Source organism: Anguilla rostrata, chromosome 1 (genome assembly GCF_018555375.3).
Source record: "Anguilla rostrata isolate EN2019 chromosome 1, ASM1855537v3, whole genome shotgun sequence".
NCBI lineage: Eukaryota > Metazoa > Chordata > Actinopteri > Anguilliformes > Anguillidae > Anguilla > Anguilla rostrata.
This window is the reverse complement of record NC_057933.1, coordinates 17,120,705-17,141,989: the sequence shown is the minus strand read 5'-3', so window position 1 is coordinate 17,141,989 and position 21,285 is coordinate 17,120,705. Positions and strand designations below refer to the sequence as shown.

General features: G+C 47.4%; 1 protein-coding gene across 2 annotated transcripts in view; it reads left to right on the top strand.

Annotated features, from left to right (window-relative positions):
- The window catches only part of akt1 (v-akt murine thymoma viral oncogene homolog 1), a 40,397-nt gene continuing 19,112 nt past the window's right edge, over nucleotides 1–21,285 (top strand). Inside the window, exons 1-3 of one of the 2 annotated variants that reach the window (XM_064326225.1) lie at nucleotides 1–174; nucleotides 5,197–5,317; nucleotides 7,154–7,326. In XM_064326225.1, coding sequence (XP_064182295.1) covers nucleotides 7,281–7,326 — 46 coding nt within the window. In that variant the 5' untranslated portion in view covers nucleotides 1–174; nucleotides 5,197–5,317; nucleotides 7,154–7,280. The remainder of the gene's footprint in view (nucleotides 175–5,196; nucleotides 5,318–7,153; nucleotides 7,327–21,285) is intronic. The other variant, XM_064326216.1, reaches the window with a different exon arrangement.

Here is a 21,285-nt window from a genome sequence, read left to right as displayed (position 1 = left end):
TGACACGGGAGCCCTACAGTCAGAAAGCTTGGGAGGTGTAGTGGGAGAACGGCAAGGGAGTCGGAGTAAACGAGAAGACTTTTACTCAGATTATTGAAGGACATAGCAGTCAAAATACATCTCCGAAAGCTTCCTCAATAATGATCGGGAATCACTTTTGAAACCTTAGTCCAGGTAAAGTCTTGCATTTTGCTTTTCGTGTTGACTGTGAGTCCGACTGCATCTAGACACGGGGTAGATCCCATTGTACTCAATGGGATGCGGCTATTCTAACCCAAGCTGCCCTGGCTAGGCCCAGAACCCAGTCAAAAACTAGCTAAATTCGCCAAAAACAAGAGAAGAATCCGAGCGAATTTACTTTATGCTATTTTTCTACTTTATGTTTGAGTTCCGTAAATAGCTTCCTCGCATTATGAACTCAAAATAATACACGCATCTAATAATATACGGTTATGGATTTTCAAACTGCAGTGTTATTTAATACAGGCTATATTTTTGCTGGTATTGTACACCGTGTTTTTTCATGAGCCGCCCAGGCCGAATATGTGGATGCTCTGTCTTCTGTCCTGCATTCCACTCAGCAGATCACATTGAAAAGGGTCACTTCGAGTATCTAGCTGCTGGCTATCAACCTGCAATGTACATAAATCTACCCCTATTGTTATTTTTTGAAGATCACTGAGGAAGTAAACAGACTCTTCATTACCAATGGGCGTAAAGAACTAACTTCGGAGTACGACCGTTTGTTTTCTGTTGTGACTTTGGTGTAGAGAGATTGAGTTGCGAGTGTAGCATGTGAATTTCTCTGAACTTTTGCTTGTGAGGCTGAAGATATGCTTTCTACGGATTTATATATAGCCTATAGCCTACATTTCACGGTCTCTTGTCATAACAAGAAAATCGAAACAGTTTGGGAGTCATTTTTGATTGACAGAAGGAACGTGTTTTTTCGTTTGCTACTGTTCTCAAGCCTGATGTAAATGTTCAGTGTGTCATAACAACACTTGTAAAGAACTATCAAATTCAGTACATGATAACAACGCTTCCTATTGTCGCTTTTGAGGAAACAAAGCAAATAGCCTCTTAGGTTGCACGCTATGAAACAGGCCGTGTTTCTACAGCATGCAGGGATTACTTTCTTGAGAATAGTGGCAACATTTACCTTTGCTCTACTCAAAACGTGCGATGACAGCGTCATTTTCATGAAAGCCACGGAGTCTTTTAACAGTGTATGGTAAATGAATGGAGCACGTGGTCAGTGCACTGGGCAAAGTGTTGTTGAAACCAACTGTGTTATATATGGCCTCAACCAATGCCTGCTTTAACTTATCATCATATGCATTTATAAATGATACGGTTACTGTCAGTTCGCTCTTATTATATGTTTATAGAAAGTATAAGTGTGCCTAAAGGTCGGTTAATAGACAGAATGTTATCTTTGTTACTTTCATTGTTATTCTTTTGCTTTTCAGCGTGCGTGCAGATGAACATAAATACTTAAATAAATTTTTTGTGTTCTTGTTCTGGTCACAAAATAATTTGTTTTGTCCATTTATCCTTCCTGTCTTTCTCCAGCTTTACAGAGAAGTGATTGTTGCTTAAGCAAATGTTTTCATGATGTTGAAATGATTGAGGTGCATTTTTCAACACGTATTCATTCATTTCACACGTCACACTGTCCTCTATTCATGTATTAACATTAGTAAGATCATTGTTAACAGTTGAGCAGTTTCAGCAACTTTGATATTTAAGGCGATCAAGATTATTGTTTTATTTCAGTCCTTAAAATATAGTGGACCATGTTGAATTCTTACTCTTTTATTCCTGCCAGTCCATACTTAAAAGCTGAGCCATAGAGAAGTCCACCCTGTGTTCAAATCATGTAGAAAGCCCACAGCAAGCTGTAATTCACTGTTGAAATCAGTCACTATTGTGTCAAAAGCCACAGTGGAATGTGGAATGCCATTTTTGTCATTCTTATATACTTTGTGTGCGAATCATCTAAGGATATTTCTGAGTCCTGCTTGGTTCAGGGGGCGGTGGGGGACTCAAGATGGTGATAAAAACTGTAAGGTAAAATATAAAGGCAATTTAAGCTTTTGAAGCATTTTCATTCAATGTTAGTGATTTCTCAATTTGATGCCGAAATTGAGTTTCCTAGTGGCCTCATATTTGTGGTTGTAAAAAAATGCATTTTTAAATCATGAGACCATTCCTGTGTCTGTCTGCAGTCTATAGTCGGGGAGGGGGCATGTGACTTCTCTTATCGGAGGGGTGTGGATGGTGAAATAGCACAGTTACTGCTTTACTTGCTCTGTTCTGGATGAGAGGTGCTGAGATAACCATTTCCTTCTCACACTTGTGAAAGATCTACAAGCCCATGTTGCCCTGTTGGTGTAAATGCATCATCGTTTACATGCGCAATCCAGGGAAGGTTGCTTGAAATGGCTGTTGCAGATTTAGGGCCGTTATGCGCTGTATGAAGGTCTGAGCTGCAGAGGCCGACAGGCCGCCATCTACCCATCGGCAAAAGGGTTCCCCTGGTAGCCTCTCGCTTCACCTCATCTGACCAGCTCTTTTTCTCCCCCTGTCACGGTTCTGACCCGCTGCCGCCCTGTGATTGGTGCAGGTTGGTGGCTGCGGTTACCGCCACTCTGCCCTTATCCTCAGATTTCTCGCTGAGGTCATGCAATGAGGGCGACATAAAGGGTTAAAAATTGTGCACAAAGTCAGCGGTTGTAGGGCAGAAAGACAGGTTTTTTGTGGCAGGCGGAGACATCATTTAAATCGGTGACTGATAAAATTACTTGTCACCTTGCTACATAAATGAAAAAGCAGCCAAAGTGACCTTTGCAATTAATAGCCTTGTCTTTGGCTTCATTAAGAAGCTAGACTGACTGAAAACAAATGGAATGGGAAGTAGACTGAGAAAAAGTGTTGAAGGAGAAAACCATACTAAACTGCGAACAAAACCAGAAGACAGACCCCCAACTCATGCTTGCCTGAAGAATGTGGTGTCCCATTCAAGGTGGTCCATTGGAAACAGAGGGGATGGTGGTTGCTAAGTTACTGAACATTAAAACAAACAACACACTAAAAGCTGTAGTTCAGCATGGTTCTTAGCTGAGTCTCCTTGTCCAGAGTCATTTGGATTCACTGGATGAACCTAGTCATTTGTTTATATTTGACTATGTTAATGCAACTAGCTTTGTACTTATTCATGTGATTGTTCCCAGTATCGAATCCGACATAAAAAGTACAGCCTTTATTGTGTGCGGAGCCACTCTGTGTCAGCACAGTTGTTCATTTCTTGTGATCTGCTTTGAATTCCTTGTTTAGAGATATTTGATACAGGCAAGTACATAATGTCAAATTTTTATTCTTTACGAAGAGTTAAAACTTTACTACAGTTTATAGGTACAATACATATTTGGTTCAAGTCAATATAAGGTAATATTTACCTTATTATGTATGATTTTGGTAAAGTATGTGTGAAATACTCTTTTTAAATGAGTATTTCAGAATGATGACAAAATTCACCTTTGATTGTCCTCAGTCCACCCGTGGATTTGGAATCCACCATTCCTTAAGAGTTGTGGGTTCCAGAGAGTCCAGAACCAAGACATAATAACCACTGAAGCAAACCTCCCCTTGTAATGCATGCTGGGAAACTGAGTTTGCAGGTGCACATCAGTGTAACCACTGCCAGCTGACCACATGGTCTTGGCAGGGCCAAGGCCAAAACTATTGTAAAACTTATGCCAAATGATGCCACACGTGAACAAAGCAATGTGACAAATCACGAAAAATATAAGGCGTCATTTTTGCAAATGCGTCAGAAGCATCTGGTGTCATCCTTGAGAGCGTGTATCTGTCCTCTGCTACATTGTCCGATGTGGGATGAAAAGCATGCTCAGGACTATTCAACTCGTATTCATGCGTCAGCAGAACAGAAGGCCGCCCGTCCTCATTTTCAAAAGGACCAAAGTCACCTTGTGCACGCTCCCTCGCACAAATCTTCCAATCCCGCCCTGCAACTACTTTCCTCAAGACAGCGGCCGAGTAGCAGATAAACACCGCCTTTGCCTGGTGTGTGAGGTGGAGCTGTGATCTCCGAGAGTGAGAGAGATGTGCTGTGGTAGGAGCACCAGAGCAGCGAACTCCTCGCCGTCCTCTTTGCACTAGAAGCTCGCTGCTGCTTCCCTGCTGCATGACGCTGATTTGCATTGAATGGGGTGGCCCCTGGAGCGGGAGCCGAAATGATGAATGATGGTGCGGAAGGCAGGCGGTGGCCCCGGGCCCCCTTTACCATGTGACCTCCTGTCAGGGTACTGGGTTCATTCAAGTGCTGCTGGCCGAGAGCTGGCGGTTGCCCAGCTTTTCTCTTCTTTTTTTTTTTTTCTTTCCCCCCGCAGCCCACAGTAGCCGAGCGAGGCTGATCACATTAGCAGCAGTGCTGCCGGTGGCTTCAGAGCAGGGCGTCTGCTCCGTCACACTCCCTGCGGGTTCTGTGCGTGTGCGTGCGTGTGTGTGTGTGAGAGAGAGAGCCAGAGGGGTACCTTTTAATCCAGAGCGTTTGATCTCTGTTTGAATCACGGTGCTAACTGATGGGCAGGAGAAGCCTTAGACAGCTGGGTGTTTGTCTGAAAAGTCACAGGAACACCATGTTCTGTTTTTTCGACCACATTCTCAGCAGACGGCTTGACGCAGCAGTTCTAGCCGGACTGAGGCGCAGGCCCCAGCTGTAACCTCTCTGTAGCGCCCCAGACTAGCCCAAATCGCTATTCGAGCTCTGGGTTTCAGAAGCTCCGGAGTACAATTATACAAGAAGGCAGGACACCTCTGCGGTTACAAATGAACTTTCTGATGAAATTTATACGATAACATCACAATGCACAGCAGAATACCAATGCAAGCATCTCTTCCTGTATCCTTCCTGAGCCCTTCTGAAGAGGTATGTTTGTTAGATGTTCAGTGCCTTCGATGACTGTTCAAGGTTTATAAAAAAAAAAAAAAAAAAGTTGTTCAAATCCCTGTCTGCATTCTTTCTCTGCAAGAGGGGTGTTTGTGTACCAACATTTATGCTGGTGTAGGTGGCGGATTGGAGCGGTAAAGGGCACGGCGAGGTCACCGAGCACGAATGACTTCCTGTGAGGCAGGCTCAGTCAAAATACTCACTTGTTTACTTTCGTGCAGGCGGCGGCGGCGGCAGCCCCTGCACCTCGCCCAGCCTCCCAGGGCGTGCAGTCTGAACCAGCAAAGGGTTACTCTCAGAAGCGTCCGGGCCCCGTATTCGGTCTCACTGTTTCACGTAAAGGTGGGTTAAACGTTTCATTTGGCAGATGAATTGATTTATTGTGCGATTCAGCAGCAACGACACCGAGGCCAGAGTACTCACTGGGGCGTATTCAGCCTTCAATTTCCCTGGCTCAGCCGGAGTGAGAGTGTGAATTTACTATAGGCACGTCTCATATTCGCTCTGTACAAGCAGGGGTTGGTCCCGTCCCGCCCCCGCCGGGGGAGAGCCCCGCAGGCTGGCAGCTGACGACTCCGCGGGCCCCGAAACGGCGCGCCTCGTATTTATCGGCTCGCCCCACGCTTCCCCGATTTTCAATTTTTGCTCGTTTTTTGTTTGGAAATGTGACGGAGTGGCGTGAAGGCGAAGATGATTAATGACGGTTACCGGCAGGCGCGTCGGCTTCGGAGCTGCCATTGTACCGCGCGAACGCGCCCGTCACAGGTCCGACCCGCCCCGGCTCTGTAATTAACGAAGTGTCGAGGTGCCCGTGAGCACATGTGCGTGCATCCAGTCCGATATGAAGGCATTGCAGGTGGTGTATTTGAGGCATGTGAAGCTTGTCTATGGAGATTTTATATGCAGAGGTGCAGGAGCAACTTGCTGCAGGATCCTGTTATTCAGAGACGTAGGACCACCAGTGCTTAATATGACTTTTCTGGCTTCCACTGTGAAGTCTTTGTCCAAGGTTATGAGAACAGAAAAGAAAGGACAAACTGTACACAGATTATGTATCTAAATTCTGAAACTTGACTCTTAACTTCACTCCTCGAGTGGGAGGATGCTCGTCTCTGTCCAGATAGCGAGATCAGTCTGCGGAGCCACTCGGAATCTGTGGAAATTGCTTCCAGAACCCTGGGGGAAAAAAAATTAATTTGGTTTCCTCTGCAACCGAAATTAGCAGTAATCCTGTCTCGCGTTTTGACTGAGCCGCAAATCACAGATAATGAGTTGCCAGGAGAGACTCACTGTGGATGGCATAAAAGCCACCTTTATGTCCGCTCTAATGGAAGACGCATTAAGTCCAGGGCCCTTAGATCTGCGGCTCATTCCCCGGCTGTCAATAGTGGCGCTGCTTCCTGTGGACGTCCCCAGCCGTCAGCCGTGAAGAAAGAGGTCATCGGAAATGTAAACGGGTCATTTGTGACAGAGGGGTTTGACACACAGGCGCACAGACGGCAGAATAAATTGATATCCGTGCGCTATCAGGGGTAATGAACGGCAATATGTCTCATGCATCGGGTGGCAGGGGAACAGGCGCTGCGGAGATTACCTGAAAGCTGTCTTCATTCTTCATCGTTACTTAACTCGCAGGTTTTTTGTTTTGCATGCATGCGTTTAAGTGACTCGAAAGGTCAAGAGCACAGATGGCTCCGGAATGCCGAATCGGGCATCGAATGAAGACTGACTGTTCATGCCGGTGGTTGAGGGGTTGAGGTGGAATTTTCCTTTTCCATTGTCTTCTCATTAGATGCAGGCCTGTCGGTTTAATATTTCAAATACCAAATTGTTCGAAAGAAAGCTAGCAGGTTGTTGGGTATGAAGGAATAACAGTCAAAATGGATTATTTCATAACTGAGGTTCCTGTGTTCCTTTCTTACAAAAAAAAATCAATCTATGATCATTTGGTCATAGATTGGTTTTAGAGCCTAACACGTTTTTTCCCCCACCGTCTCCTCGGAGACACAGAAAGACCGGTGATCACGCTTGTTTTCGTAGCGGCAGGAAGGTTCGGCTGGGACGTTATGTTAATGTTTGGAGGGGTTGCAGGAAATGTTTTACCCTCGGATGAGGTTAATCTTTATTCGTTCTCTCTCCCCCCCCCCCCCCCCCCGCTCCTGCCGCGGAATGCGATAGGTAACTCGCGAGAAGGCGGCTCCCGGTTTCCCCGCTTCCTGCCGCGGTTTGAGTGAAGGGCGTTTGGGGACCAGAGCGCCGTCTCTCCCTGTCGGACTCCGCGGACGGACCACCCCAGCAGGCCACCATGACTGATGTGGTAATCGTGAAGGAGGGATGGCTGCACAAGAGAGGTAAACGCTTTCTCCTCTCCTGCACTTTGATGCCGCGGGCGCGCCGTTGCGCACGCTGTCGCCTGCGACACTGGAGGAAGCCGTGCTGGCTGCTTGTTTCATGTGCATGTAATAACACTGGGAGCGCATGCAGATGTTAACTGTAAAGATTATGGCAATCCTTCATGCATCAGGCCTTTACACATTCGCCTGATTATTTGTTGGCCGAGAATTTTAAATTTTATGCGGTTTTTGTCTCTGTATACTTGAGGCAAAGCATCAACATTTGACACTTTTTTCTTGGTCATCGAGTAAAGAAATGAATAGGTGTTTCATTTGGATTGACCTTCATTAAGATACAAACTAGAGCATTCCGTAGAGTGGCAAGAACTATCAGAGCTGTTCCCAGCACTTCTCATAGCTAACTTGCATAATGACAGTGCAATGAATCAGTGCATGTTGGTGCACAGACACAAATACAATACCTGACCTAGTGTTAATATGAGATGCATTATATTCACTTCCAAAACAGTTATTTTTAACTATGTGGAAAAATGTAAGACACCACTGGATAGAACTGATAATTGAAGTATTTTTAATCACTCAACTCTGTGTAGTAGGGACTTTGTACTTTGCCTTCAGAAGAAAATAATTGTACTTTAATGACACTGTAAGCCAAGCATAAAATGATTCGCTTCTAATTCAACAGTATGCTGGGAATCAAGTAGTTAACCAACTACCCTAAAGTAGTGGTGAAAGCATATTTCTCTCATGGCCTTTGTGGCCAGAATCTGTACCTCCAGCAAAAACCTTTTCTTCAGGGTGAAACCGGAGTTTAATTGGCCTTTCCCCTCATAAAATAGAGCCCTTTTCTTCCACCCATAAATTCAGACTTTCATTGGGCTTGCACTGTACTAACTTTAAATAAGACATTCTAGAATATGGTGTTATAGTTATTACTGAACAGAAGTCTCTGTTTTTTTACTATGTGTATTATCACGCTACATTACATATCTACAGTACACATGAAATTATTTCACTTTGAGTTTGAGTGTGAAGATAATGTACTGTAAATATTTTCATTTAGAAAATGTTTTTGCTGAGCTGTATATTATGTATCTTTTGTTCAGTTTGCAAATACAATGGGATTATTGTGTAAGTATTGAGGATATGTGTTCTCATAAGCAGAGATATTTGAGAGCCATTTTATATGGTGCTGGAAAGGTAGGCTAATTTAAACAGGCATTGGAGACTATTATTGGAGCATTGGGAAGCGTTGGATACTGATTTAAAAATCCACTTTGGAGCAGTCATTCTAACACCCGTTCATGAGCCTAAATGACACAAACCTAAGTAACTGTTACCATTGTGCATATCATCCATGTATGCTTCTGCGTATTGTTACTGAATTAATTCAGGCTCAGTGCTTTCAGTAGTACAGCAGCTGTGCCTCTCTTGGGATTGGAACCTGTGACTGTGGGTTACAGGTGCAGTTCCAGAGCTGCTACCTTGCGGTACTGTTTGGATCTGGACACTTCTCTTGTAAACCCCCAGCACTCGCCTCTTATCTTTGTTACAGCTGACAGACCACTCTGCTATGAACATGAAATGGCTCACTGAGATTCAGTGTTCTGTGGTAGTGGTAGTTTTGGGTGTCTCTACATTCAACAGTGTTCCCACCATAAGTAATAAGGAATAAGAAAATGGCGCCTCTTACTGTTTAGCTCCCAGGTCAATAGGTACTCTCACTTGACTACTTTTTAACACCTGGTTATGCAATACTGTGGTTTTGTTGTTAAACGTTTGTCAGATGTTCCTCTTAGAATGCTCATCGGCATGGTGAATTAGAAATGGATAGAACCAGTAGCTGCTGTATGTGAGCAATATGGCAGATCCTAATTCAACATAACTCTTATTTCATTGTCCAGATTGTCCAGTCACAGTAACTGAACCCATCAGTTGAGCCCTTGAGAGAGCTGAGCCTAATACAAAGCACATGATATGGACAACAAACAATTGGTCTGACGCTTGGTCAAAATCAAAGACACCTGTTCCTGGTGCGTTCAGTTTAGGTCCAGGTTTAGTGTGGCTTTCCTTGTTCCCGTCAACCACAGCATGGCAACAGGGCGAAAGCAAACCACCAGACACAGCCCGGTTATCGCCGTGCGAGGTGCCTGTTTGTTTTCTACTTGGAGCAGTTTCACCTCTGACCTCAGTGGAACTCGGGATAAACTGAATGACCCCCGCGCGCTGTCGCCTAACTGCCGCACATCAGTGCATTTCGCAGCGTGTGCAGCTGTTGCCACGGTTGTGACAGAAGCCCGGCAAAAATGTTTGGAGCAGGAGCGCAAACACTAGCAGAGCCTCGCCATTCAGAAGCAGAGTCTTTTTCCTCTTGTGCCCTTCCGCGGGGTGAATGAATATTCAGTGGTTTAGAGCTGGGGAGTGATTAACGTCTTGTCAAGGTATTTACTGACGTTAATCAGTCCCCTCCCCCCACCCCAAATCTCTCAAATCTTTACCTGCCTGTAGGCGCAAAAGGACACATCACAGTTAGTAGTGTATAGTTTTTTTTTGATGAACCACATCTCTGTTACAGTTAAAAGAATGGCTGTGGTCTCACCAGGGTGCCGGTTTATTGATCTAAAGCAGAGTTAGGCTCGTAGCGGGGGAATTCCATTGTGTTTATACAAGGTGGAATTCCTCACATACCTGCTGGCTTTGCGCGGCTTTGTGTGTGCAGCCCGAGCAGCGCTGCTTCAGCTCCGGAGGGCTGCTTTCCCCGCAGGCTTTCCAGCCTCCTTTAAAGTGCCATCACTCTTTTAAGCAGGGGTCAACCTGGTAAAACTAAGACATCGTATAGCGGAATGAAGCGGGTGAGAAACGGAAGCCCGCGGGCGGCCATTACGGCTCTCCGGAGCCAAAGCGGGGCGGTTGTTTTTTTAACCAGTCGCCTCACGCTTTTCAGCCCGCGTAGTAGAGGAGCTTGGAAATCGGGAGGAAACGGTCTAATAGAGGACGAGCAGAGCGAGCCCTGACAGATGTGAGCGCGGGCAGTCCGCGGGCAGGGCCGAGGCAGACGGCGCGCCGCAGCGCAGCTCAACAGTTTCCCCCGGCCGCCTCGCGGACACAACGGAGCGCTGTGTTGTAACGGGGTCATCCCAGTTCAGCTATGCAGACAGACGCAGTCGGTAACGGTTCTGGGCAGAGGATAACTGGGAATTCGGCGCGCTCCGGATTTATGGCCTGCAGCAGGGCAGCAATCTCACTTTGAACGCAAGAGGAACTGGGAGGTTTTCCTCCAACGACGTCACTCGCACTCGGTGAACTTGGACGAGCTCGGGAGGTCTTTTTTTGTTTCGGCCACATGGCGTTCGGTCGTTCGCGCAGTAATGAGTTATCGATGAAAACAGATTTGTTTTGCCTTTGAATGTGTGTTGAAGGGACAAAAGCACTCTTCGTGGGCATTTCGGGTCGGATAATTTTTCTCACACAATCAGATGGCGGTCACACAGTGGCAGTTATGGGAACCTTTGCAATCACCAGTATTTGTTCTTTGAAGTCAAGCACATTTATGACCTGTAAGAGTGAAGAGATGACTATGTTGTCATGCGTTGTGGTGCAGTATGAGTATGTCTTTCAGACAGTAATGTGTGTTAATGCTTCTTTGTTCATGAAATGAATTGCAGCTTTCCTTTGTAGTATTATTGATTGTTGTATAAACTGGAAGAAAAGTGAAAGTTTTTTTTCCCCCTCGGATGTACCCTTTTCAATAGTGTCCTGTTTTTCACTCTTGCAGTTTTATGTTTCCTGGAATAAACATGTTTTTATTTTATTTTCTGACAGTGAAATATGCTCAAAAGAAAAGCACATATGAAATTGCTTTATTAAAATACCGTCTAATCAATTTAGGTGTTGCTATTACACTACTGGAGCTGGATTTAAACAGCCATGATAGAAAAATGATTAGGCTATTTGGTCAGTTTCCTCATCCCCTGAAAATGTAATATTGTTTGGTATTGCCAGTGCCAGTCCGATCCGTGGTTCCAGTTCGCTTGCTCTTTTCAAGCTGGATTTATGGAGCAGTCCATTGTTAATTAATCTGAATCAAATGTTTTCACCACGAAAAGCTGTTTGTGTCCCTCTCTATGTAGAAAAGCGGTGCAGTTTTATCATCACTCTACATTAGATAAAACATGTATCTTTAAATACGTCTCATATGAAATGGTTTTAATCCTTTACCTCTTGGGGGATATGGAGGAAATCATAGTTAACTTTATGTAGGTAAGGGCCCACACTATTATTTTGGCATAGTGCTCATTTATCCCATCCCTATTGTGTGGACTGTTTATTTACCTTGGAACCACCGTACTCCTAGCTGCACTGTATTATGGTTAGATAAACCAAAAAGGAAAGTTGATGGAAAATGGTGATACTCAGCAAAACATCGAAAAATAATACGACTTCGCAAAACAACAGTTCCTCTAGGTATGCCTTACGTGCGGTGCTTACATCCTGCTATTCAAATGTCTGTCTGCAAAGTGTGATTTTGGCATGATTATGTGTACTCATGATGGATTGTGCCTCCTGGGCCAAAGTGGTCCCCTGACCAAAATGTTGGTCCAAACTATAACCAATTTTGTGACCGAGTACCAAGGAAGCAACATGCTCGTATGTATGAAATGTGCTCATTTTAAAAGTTTGAGAACATAACGGTAGTGTTTCATGCTGGACTAACTTGTCAACAAGTAAATCCAGAGGGAAAAGCTGTTCTTGCTTTTTGGACTTCATTTCCGCTTTCTTGCTAAAGCACTGTGTGCAGTTGCCATCATTAACTTTTTTTAAAGTCCTTTTGAAATATTCCATTTAATCCCAGGGTTGCATTGAACGCTGTCATTGCACTGGATCCAATAAAAAGTAATATGGTTCACTTAGGAGCCTTGTTCCTGCATTATTAATTAATCACAGCTACCGCTATGCAGCACTCTCCGAATACACAGCCGACCAAGAGGGATGTTTTGTCTGCAGTATTTAAAAAAATGTTCCGGAAACTTCAGACACACAGTGGTTTTTGCATGTCTCCCACATCAAAGGGCAGTTTACCTATAAATACTTTTCAAATAAATTGCTGTGTCCTCCACATGACCCCTGCTTTCTTCACAACATTATTGATATTATAAAATCAAGCAACTCATATACATTCCATTTCTTGTCGAGTTCCACCCTGCTGTGGTATCCAGACATTTAGTACTCTAGTGTTGACGCATTGTTCTACAGTTACAGCTACCATAGCCCAATAGCTATAGGCAGTCCCTTGAAGGGGAGTACGAGAAGACAAGGACATTCTTATATCAGGGTAAGTGAAGGACCCGGATGGAACATGCATGTTCATTTTGAAGAGGAGATGAAGTTCATTTTTCCATTGCTCATCTGTGGCTCTGTAGAAAGATAGGGGGGGGGGGTTGTCCCTGACAGTGTTGATCACTGCATGCCTTCTACAGCCAGCACCTGTTTGTGCGCATGCCATTTTCACTCATTGAGCTGGATGCAGGAGATGATCGCGAAGCTATTTACATAATTTATGGTATATTGCTCAGCAGATGTGACGCCCTTATTCAGGAAGAATTTTACAGCTGGCATTTTATGCATTATCCATTTATACATACGGATATTTACAGAAGCAAACTGGCAAAGAATCTTTCCCAAAGGAGCGATTGCAACACCTCAGCTGAGGATCAAACTTGTAACCGTCTGTTGAGTTACTCAAAAGCGCATGCTTAGACTTCCACTCTTCCCTTTTTTTCCTGAAATTGCGGGGCAGGAGCGCGTTTCGGAACACCTTACCTTACAGTATCTTAAATGCCGGTAATACTTTAGCCGTTTAGCTTCCCAGACCACAAGCATGCAATATACCATGCCTGTGGAGGGGGGAAAATTCTACCTCAAAGCTGCACTTTTTCTCGTATTTTGAGTGGTAGTCAACACGGGCTGACTTAAAAATGAATAAATAAGCGAGGAGGAAACTCGCGCACGCCGAGCAAACAACCCTTCAAGAATGTGAGCTGGCACGCTGTCAGGTTCCAACAGCTGTGCTCGGCAAAACGTCGCCCGGAACAGCCATGTTTTGATTTGGGGGCATCCGCGAGCCGTCCCCCCGCGAAAAGGCCTCTTGACAAGATGGGTTTTAATGTCGCATCATTGTCACGGCGTCCCTGGCCCCGGCGCCTCGGCGCGGGAGGGGGAGCGACGGGGCGGCGGCGTGCTGCCGCTCAAACGCGGGGCGCGGGCGCTACTGCGGCCGCTCTACCCCCCGGCCGCGTCTCAGCCTCAGAGAGACGGGCGATAGACCCGCCCCCGTCCTCAAGCATTGGGATTCGGGAGTTTGATTCTACGGCCCACCATCTTATAATGGTGCCTCCCCTCCCCAACACACAAGCACACATGCTCACACGTGCGCGCGCACACACCCACACGGGCACACACTCAAGCATACATGCACATGCTCACACGTGCACCCACACACACACATGCACACATGCTCAAGTGTGCACACACACACTCACACACACAAAAGCATACATGTGCACACACTCGCACGCTCACAAGGTACACATACACACACATGCACGCACACCCAAACACACACATGCTTACACCACACACCCATGCATGCATACAAGCACATATGCATAAAAACATGCACACAAAAACACACACAAACATACACACGCACACGCATATATGCATACAAATGCACAGATGTGCACACACACAGCCTGCAACCTGATATCATGCTTCATTTTCACATTGAATCACATCCTTGCTAGAAGTCCAGATAAGGGCTGAAACACAAATGTATCAACTTCTTTATTTCTGTAAATACCAGAAACTTTTTGATTCCTATCAGATTAGTCATATGCAACACAGCAGAGGGGGATGAGTGGTTCTATTTCCTATTTAATAAAGCTATGGCAGTGGCATAAAGTGGAAGAAGCATGGTTCCTCTAGCCACACTTGGCTAGAGTTGTATGAGTGGTACAGTAGTTCTTGGCTTCTCTCAGCTGGGTGTTAATGTGGTTGGCCAACTCCATACAGTGCAGAGGAGTCGGTGGGGACAGGAACAGCTGAGTGAGTCACTCCCAACCAGAGGCCACTCCCTTGTGGTGAACATTCAATGCCTCCCTACTTGAACAAAGCATTCCTGCCACAGACATCAGCCTAACTATTGGCTCAGGTCTGTTTGTCTGGTCAGCACCGTAGTTTAAACACAGATTATGAGGGCTGGGTTTATTCTGTTTGATGAAGAGTTTTTGTGTGTTTGTGCGTGTGTCTACACGCGTGTGTGCGTGTGTGTGTGTGTGCGTGCATGTTTGTGTTCACGTGTATATGTTTATGGGCACGTGTGTGTGCATGTGCATGCAGACGTGTGTGTGTGTGTGTGTGTATGTCTGCATGCAGACGTGTGTGTGTATATTTGTGTGCGTTCGCGTGTTTGTGCATGTATATGTGTACATGCGGACGTGTGTGCGCGTGTGTGTGTGTGTGTGTGTGTGTGTGTGCGCGTGTGCGCGTGCGTGCGTGTCGTTGGTGGGGGGGGGGGTGTGAGGGTAATTACTGAGCTGTCTGGGTGGGAATGACGGCAGTAGAACCACGCTGCAGCTGTATGGGGCTGATCTCCTGGGTGGAGCGCTGGACAGCATGGGAAGCTGCCAGCATGCCCAGACTCGCAGGGATACAGCAGCACACAGCTGCCCAGCCTTCCACACGTCTTCATCTTCATTTAACTGCGTCAAACTCAAGCAACTAAACCCTCATTGCCTTTTGACCAATGTCTACAGTCATTATCGCACCCGAGTACGAAGTACAAATCGCACGAGTGGAGAGCTTTGTGTCAAACAAAACGGGTGAAAGTATTTTTCCAAGAATATTCTCTTTTGTGGATCAGTGCTCTGTGTTTATTATTTATTCAAACTGCACTGTGTATTCTCTAAGAAGCTTCATTTTTATGTATTTTTTTAGGGGGGGGGGGTGAAAGGGTTGGTTTATCTATGTGTTGCCATGGCCCATGAGCCGCTGCCGCTTGCCTGTTGAGAGGTCAGAGGAAACGAGCGCGACTGCGATTTTGTGCGGCCACATCTCACGCGAAAGTGAAACTGGGGGGGGGCGTTTGATTTTATTTAAAGGCGGAATATCGCGGAACGCTGAAGGGCCGAATCGCGATGCTTCCCGCTGCAGTCGGGCCGCGGCGGCCAGGAGCTTAGCGGAGTGTGTCGCGACCGCGCCGCTGTCCCCGCTTCCGCTCGGCCCCCGTCTGTCTGAGATGTCCCCACCCCGACGAGAGGTGACTCCGCGCGCGGGGCCGTCCCCTTCGTTAGGCTAACGAGGCCCCGGACAAGGGACTGTGTGTGGCGGGATCAGCCAGCTTGCCCGCGGTGCCTTCAAAGGAATGAAGGGGCGGGGGGTTTCGGGAGGAGGGCGCGGGGGACCAAAAACAAACCAGCAAGTGAGAAAGAAAATGGATTCTTAATTTAAGCTACTCAGTTGCTTGGAAACCACATCCTCTGTCTGGAGGCTACTGTACTGATATCTTTTTATAAAAGTCTGGCGATGTTTATCGCAGCAGCCTGCTCCTGTTTAGGCCCGTGTGGGCTCGCTTGCGCCGGGCTGCAGACGCGCTCCCTCTCTGGCCAGTAACCAGAAGACACCTGTGAATTGTTTGTGTGCAGTACTGGGGGGTCTGGCCCTGGCCGGGCTGTAGGTTTGGGCTGCCGTTATTTTTACGCACGTGTGTGCGTCACGCTGGTGGAGTTTCGTGTCGGGGGGGGCAGGGTTGGGGACGGGGGGGGAGGGCTTTTTTTATCTCTCTGCTGTCGTAAAGCTCCGCCCGTTTGCCTGTCTGCCAGAGATTTTAACGAGGCTTTATTTCACGAAAGCAGGATTCACCCCCTTCCCTCCCCGCCCCCTCGTGTTCTCAAAGAACGTGCCGGAAAAGTGCTGAGCGTGAGCGAGGTCTTTCTCTTTGTCTCCCGTCCCTCCTGTCCTTTAAAACACGAGAGAGCTCGGCGTGGCCGTTCTAAGTTTGTTCCGCGACGGAGCGCGACCGTCTGATACGAGCCGTCCGCTAGCCCGGCGGCTCGGGCCCCGCGCCAGCCCTGGAGCCGGGCGCACGGCTCGGCGGCGCCCGGGCCACGCCTCCCGGTGGCACCTGGAGGGCCGGGGGCTCCCCGCGCGGCGGCCGTCCTGTCTGGCGTCTGGGCCTGGGCAGGGGCCCGGCGTCGGGGGTAATGGGACGCGGGCTCCTGCTAAATGTGCTGTGGAAAGGCAAATTGCGCGGGCGCAGCTGTCGGAAGCGGCGGATGGATGGCGGGGAGGCAGGAGGGCAGGAACCGCCACCTCTGTCACTTGTCTGCGCGCGCGGCGGGCCCGCTGTGTGCTTGCTTTGCTGAGCAGAGGCAGCCCGCTCGGCGACAGCGGCTCCGCCAGCCGCTCGCTCGCTCTCTCTCTCTCTCTCTCTGTCTTTCTCACACACACACACACTCACACTCTCTCTCTCATTCTCTTTCTCTCTGATCTCTCACACTCTCTCGCTCTCTCTCACACACTCTGTCTCTCTCTCGCTTTTTTCTCTCTCTCCCTCTCTCTGTCTCTGTCTCTGTCTCTCGTGTGCTTTTTCTCTCTCTCTGTCTCTCTCTCACACTCTCCTCTCTCTCTCTTTCTCTCACTCTCTTTATCTCTCTCTCTGTCTCTCACTCTTGCTCTCTCTCTCTCTGTCTCTCTCACACACACTCTCTGTGTCTCTCTTTCGCTCTCTGTCTCTCTCTCTCTCCCCCCCCTTTCTCTCCCGTGCACCCCTGCCGCTCACGCAACCCCTCCCACCCCGTGCCAAACTAATGACTCACCCCCGTCGGAAGCTGCATCCGAGTGGCGTGGCGCGACCCGTCTCCTCCATCAATCTTCCGGCCCGCTTTTCCTGGCACCTGTAAAAAAAGAAGAGAAGAAAAAAAGAATTTAAAAAAATGGAGGCGCAAAAGCACTCAGCTGTTCTCTCAGATGGAGTCTGGCTGTGCAGGCAGATTGCTGAAGATTCCCACTTCTGTCAGATCCACATTAGTCTCTGCGCTGCTGATGTTTCTAATCAATTCTGGGAAAAAGTTTTCCGTCTATTTTTTATTTAGCGGAAAAACTTTGTTTCTTCCCCCATCCTACATATTTGGATGCTTTCGTGTTTTATTTAGATTTTGTCTCGCTTCATGTTGAACCAGCATCGACTGCAGTATTAGAACTCGGCTCCCAGATTTCACCTGCTAAAGGAAGTAAATTTATTTCTACCAGGTTGCTTTTCTGAATGAGAGCATTGTTCTCCGGTGCTCTGATTCGTCTCCTTCTGCAGCGATTACTTTCGGGGTTTACTTAGTTTCATCTTTTGTTTTTGTTCCCCATTTTATAATTAACCGCCCGTTTTATAATCAACCGCCCATTTTGGCCGGGCGTCCATTTGCTGGTGAGAGCGGGTTGGACGAGCAGAGATCTGGTCCTTCTTAATTTGCGTGTTTGTTTGTTTGTTTGTCGTGTGCATTAACCCGGTTAACTAATCCATGGCCCGCTTGTTTACCGAGGGGAGGGGAACAAAAAGGCTGAAACACAAAAAAAAAGAGCGAGAACTTCCCACAGTGTCTCTATGGTAATCAGCAGGTGTCACCCGCCGCAGAGAAGAAGCGAGGGCTTTCTTACGAGCGTGAGAACGAGGGGCCGACTCCGGCCCCCCTCCCCCCCCCCCTCTTTTTTTTTTTTTTTTTCCCCTGTAGCGGTAGCGGCAGCGGCCGCCGTGGAATTTAAAAAAAGCCGGCCCTCCAGACGAGCCGGGCCTGCGCGGGCGACCTGTTGATAGCGCTGCCAAAGGCTCCGCAGAGCGCTCCCATCCAGCTGCATGAGAAAGAAAGGAGCCAACAAAAGAGGAGAGAGGGGACCGCAGGAGAGAGAGAGAGAAAAGAAAGAGAGAGAGAGAGAGAGACAAAACTCCTGGGCGGTTTGGGCCGGCCTGTGAATATGCCCGTTGTGAGACCGGGCTGCCTTATATGGTCACGGGGAGAGGGTAGGCCTCAGCCGCAGCCTGTTTTGTAGCGTCAGTCTGTCAGCGGTGACCTCTCCATTGGGGAGCCCCCTCTCCTGCGGGCGGCGGCGGCTCATTGAGATGCAGGGCACAGGGCAGCCGGGCGCAGCTGCAGGCTACAGGCAGGACCCCGGCAGAATGGGCCGGGAGGGATGGAGGGGGCGGCCCAGGAAAAAACCAACAAAAGACGCGGCCCCCCGTTTTTCAGTTCTAATTCCCTAATCCTCACCCCCACTTTTTCCCCTGTTCCACCCCCCTGCCCCACAACACACACACACACACACAGTGTCACCAGCACCCCCCCCCCCACCCCACCCACAACCCCCACCCCCACTTCCTTCGTCTCATCCCCAGCCACAAACGGCCGAGAACAAAACGAAACAGCAGCCCCCCTCAGGAAGTCCAGCTGCTGGGTGCTGGGTCTGAAAAGTGCTCATGGCTTCTTTGTTCATATGTGTGTGTGTGTGTGTGTGTGTGTGCCAGGTTCCAAGGGTTGGTCTTTCTTCAAGAGTGTGAAACTTGCATGATGTGTTTATTAAAAAGCTAAGCAGGACATTCCTTCCTAGATGACACAGAGACAGAGAGGCACAGGCTACAGACGGAAAGACACAAAACCTCAGACAGGCAGCTGAGCTCTTGTGTGTGCTCTCATACATATTTTCCATTATTATGTTAAAAAACATGGATTTGTTAGTCTGGAGGATCGTTAATGTATTCCTGGGCGATGGGGCCCGCATGGGTAACGGTGGGGTGCCCGTGCGCTTGGTGGGGTGAGGCGGTCTGGTCAGGACTTAGGCTAGTGACCTGCTACCATGAGGGCAGATTCTCTGAACCACTAGTCAAGGGTAAAGGCCGGAGGTTTACCTTACAGGTCAAGCCTTATCCATGAAGCTCTGCAGGTCTGAAGGAGTTAGGACCTTACTTGGGATATTTCTGTAAACGTCTGACCTATGAGGATTTGGGGCACATTACACGATGGTGCCAAAAAAAAAGCGAGCTGTGTTCAGCTAACTGAACTTCCGAGGCTAGAGGTTAGCGTACTAACTGACATGGTTGAGCAGAACAATTGTAATTAACCCTGCTGTGTTAACCCTGCTGAGCATTGTGCAATGACATGTGCTATGTGCTATGTGGAAAGGCTCAGTGTATTTCTTAGCTTCTGTCCCATAGGAGACATGAAACGTGGTCATATACGTCCCGATGGGAACTGCTGGAGACTGGAGCAGTTCTGGAATGAGAGTATAGCTGTTCAGCAGAATTCCTCTTTGCTGTAATTGAATCTGATGGTTTTATGAGCAGATCTAGCAAATTTAGCTAGAGGTTTTAAAATGCAAATCCGTTTGCTGTCATATATTTCAATTTAAATCAATCACACTCATACTGAGCAATGTAACTGTTGAGGAAATAAAATGTTTTTCCATTTGCATTTTATATTTACATTTTAGTCATTTAGTTGACGTGCTTATCCAGAGCGACTTACAATTAGTGCAAATGAAGAAAAGGCCTACATTCATAAATGAGCAACATTCCATTAGTGATTGATGAGAAATGCAATGGTTGGGCCATAACACCCCAGCCTTAGATAACCTTTTGTCACTAGAATTAAGGACTTTTTTTTTTTTGGAGGGGGGGGGGGCATGGGTGGGGCAGGGGATTGTAGGGCACATAGGGGAAGACATGGAAGGGGGGAATGGGGATCAGGGTGGAGAATGCGTTTTATAAATCGCTGATAAAAACTAAAACAGAATTAAAATTTGCAAGGATAGGTTTCTGAAGTATGTATGCGTTTGTTTTGTATAATATCTTCTGTTATGCAGTTTCAGTGGAATGATTATGTGTTTCGAATTAAAATTGCAATTAGAATGCCCAGTAAAAAATTAAAAAAAATATTTTTCAAGTTTCATGTACATTGTGTGAATTGGACTTCTTTTGACATACTGGATGACATTATTTAAACCATATTTTTTGCTGCTTTCCTCTACAGTTCAAATATGGAGAGGATGATATAAAGATAAGTTGTGGAAATGATGTGGGAGACTCAATTAAAGAGGCAATTTGCTCAGAATAATCAAATTTGCATTTAGCGCACATAGATCTCCGACACAGCTGTGGGTTTTCTAAATGATCGTCTGTACTGTACGGTTAGGAGGGAGCACAGGGTGGCGGCAGTGGGGGAAAAGATTTACTACCCCCGCGCTCTTAAATTGTTTCATTCTGTTTCGCATTGCCTTCAAGTGCAGATGGAGATCAAACGCTAACTGCTGGAGCCGTGTAAAGAGGCAGCGCAGATACCGAAACGCGTCTCAGGCTTAACCCTCTCCCTCCTGGGCAGGGCAGGTAAAGTCGGCCATTTTGTTTCAGAGGGCCAGCTGAAAGCGGCGGGTGGCACAAAGGCTACAAGAGGTGTTGGCGCGGTCTTTCCGTGCCGCCGGCGTGCGTACAGGTGTTGGCACGCGGCGTGTGCGTAGGTAGCTACACGGGCGTGTCTGGGGCGAGCGGGCGGGCGGGCAGGCGTGGTGCGGGGGTGTGGCCCCGGCTCGGCGTGTCCGTCCGGGCTCAGGCCGCGTAGCAGTTGGCAAATAAAGATGAATTCCCTTTTGTTTGGCAGAGCCTCACTGTTCATTATTTTCCACTTTGCCCAGTGAGCATCCCCAGCCTCAGCAGCTGTTTGTCATGTAAAGACACTCTATCAGTCCCCGACAGCTCCTCTTCTGGGCCCCCTCGCTACACCATAGGAGGGCATGGAGCAGATTTCACTCTTTCTTTTCTTCTCCTCTCTCCCTCTCTTTTCTCGTTCTCTCCTCTTCCCTTATTTTTGCTCATTCTCTCTCCCCCATCCTCCAGCACACACACTACAAGGAGGCAGATTG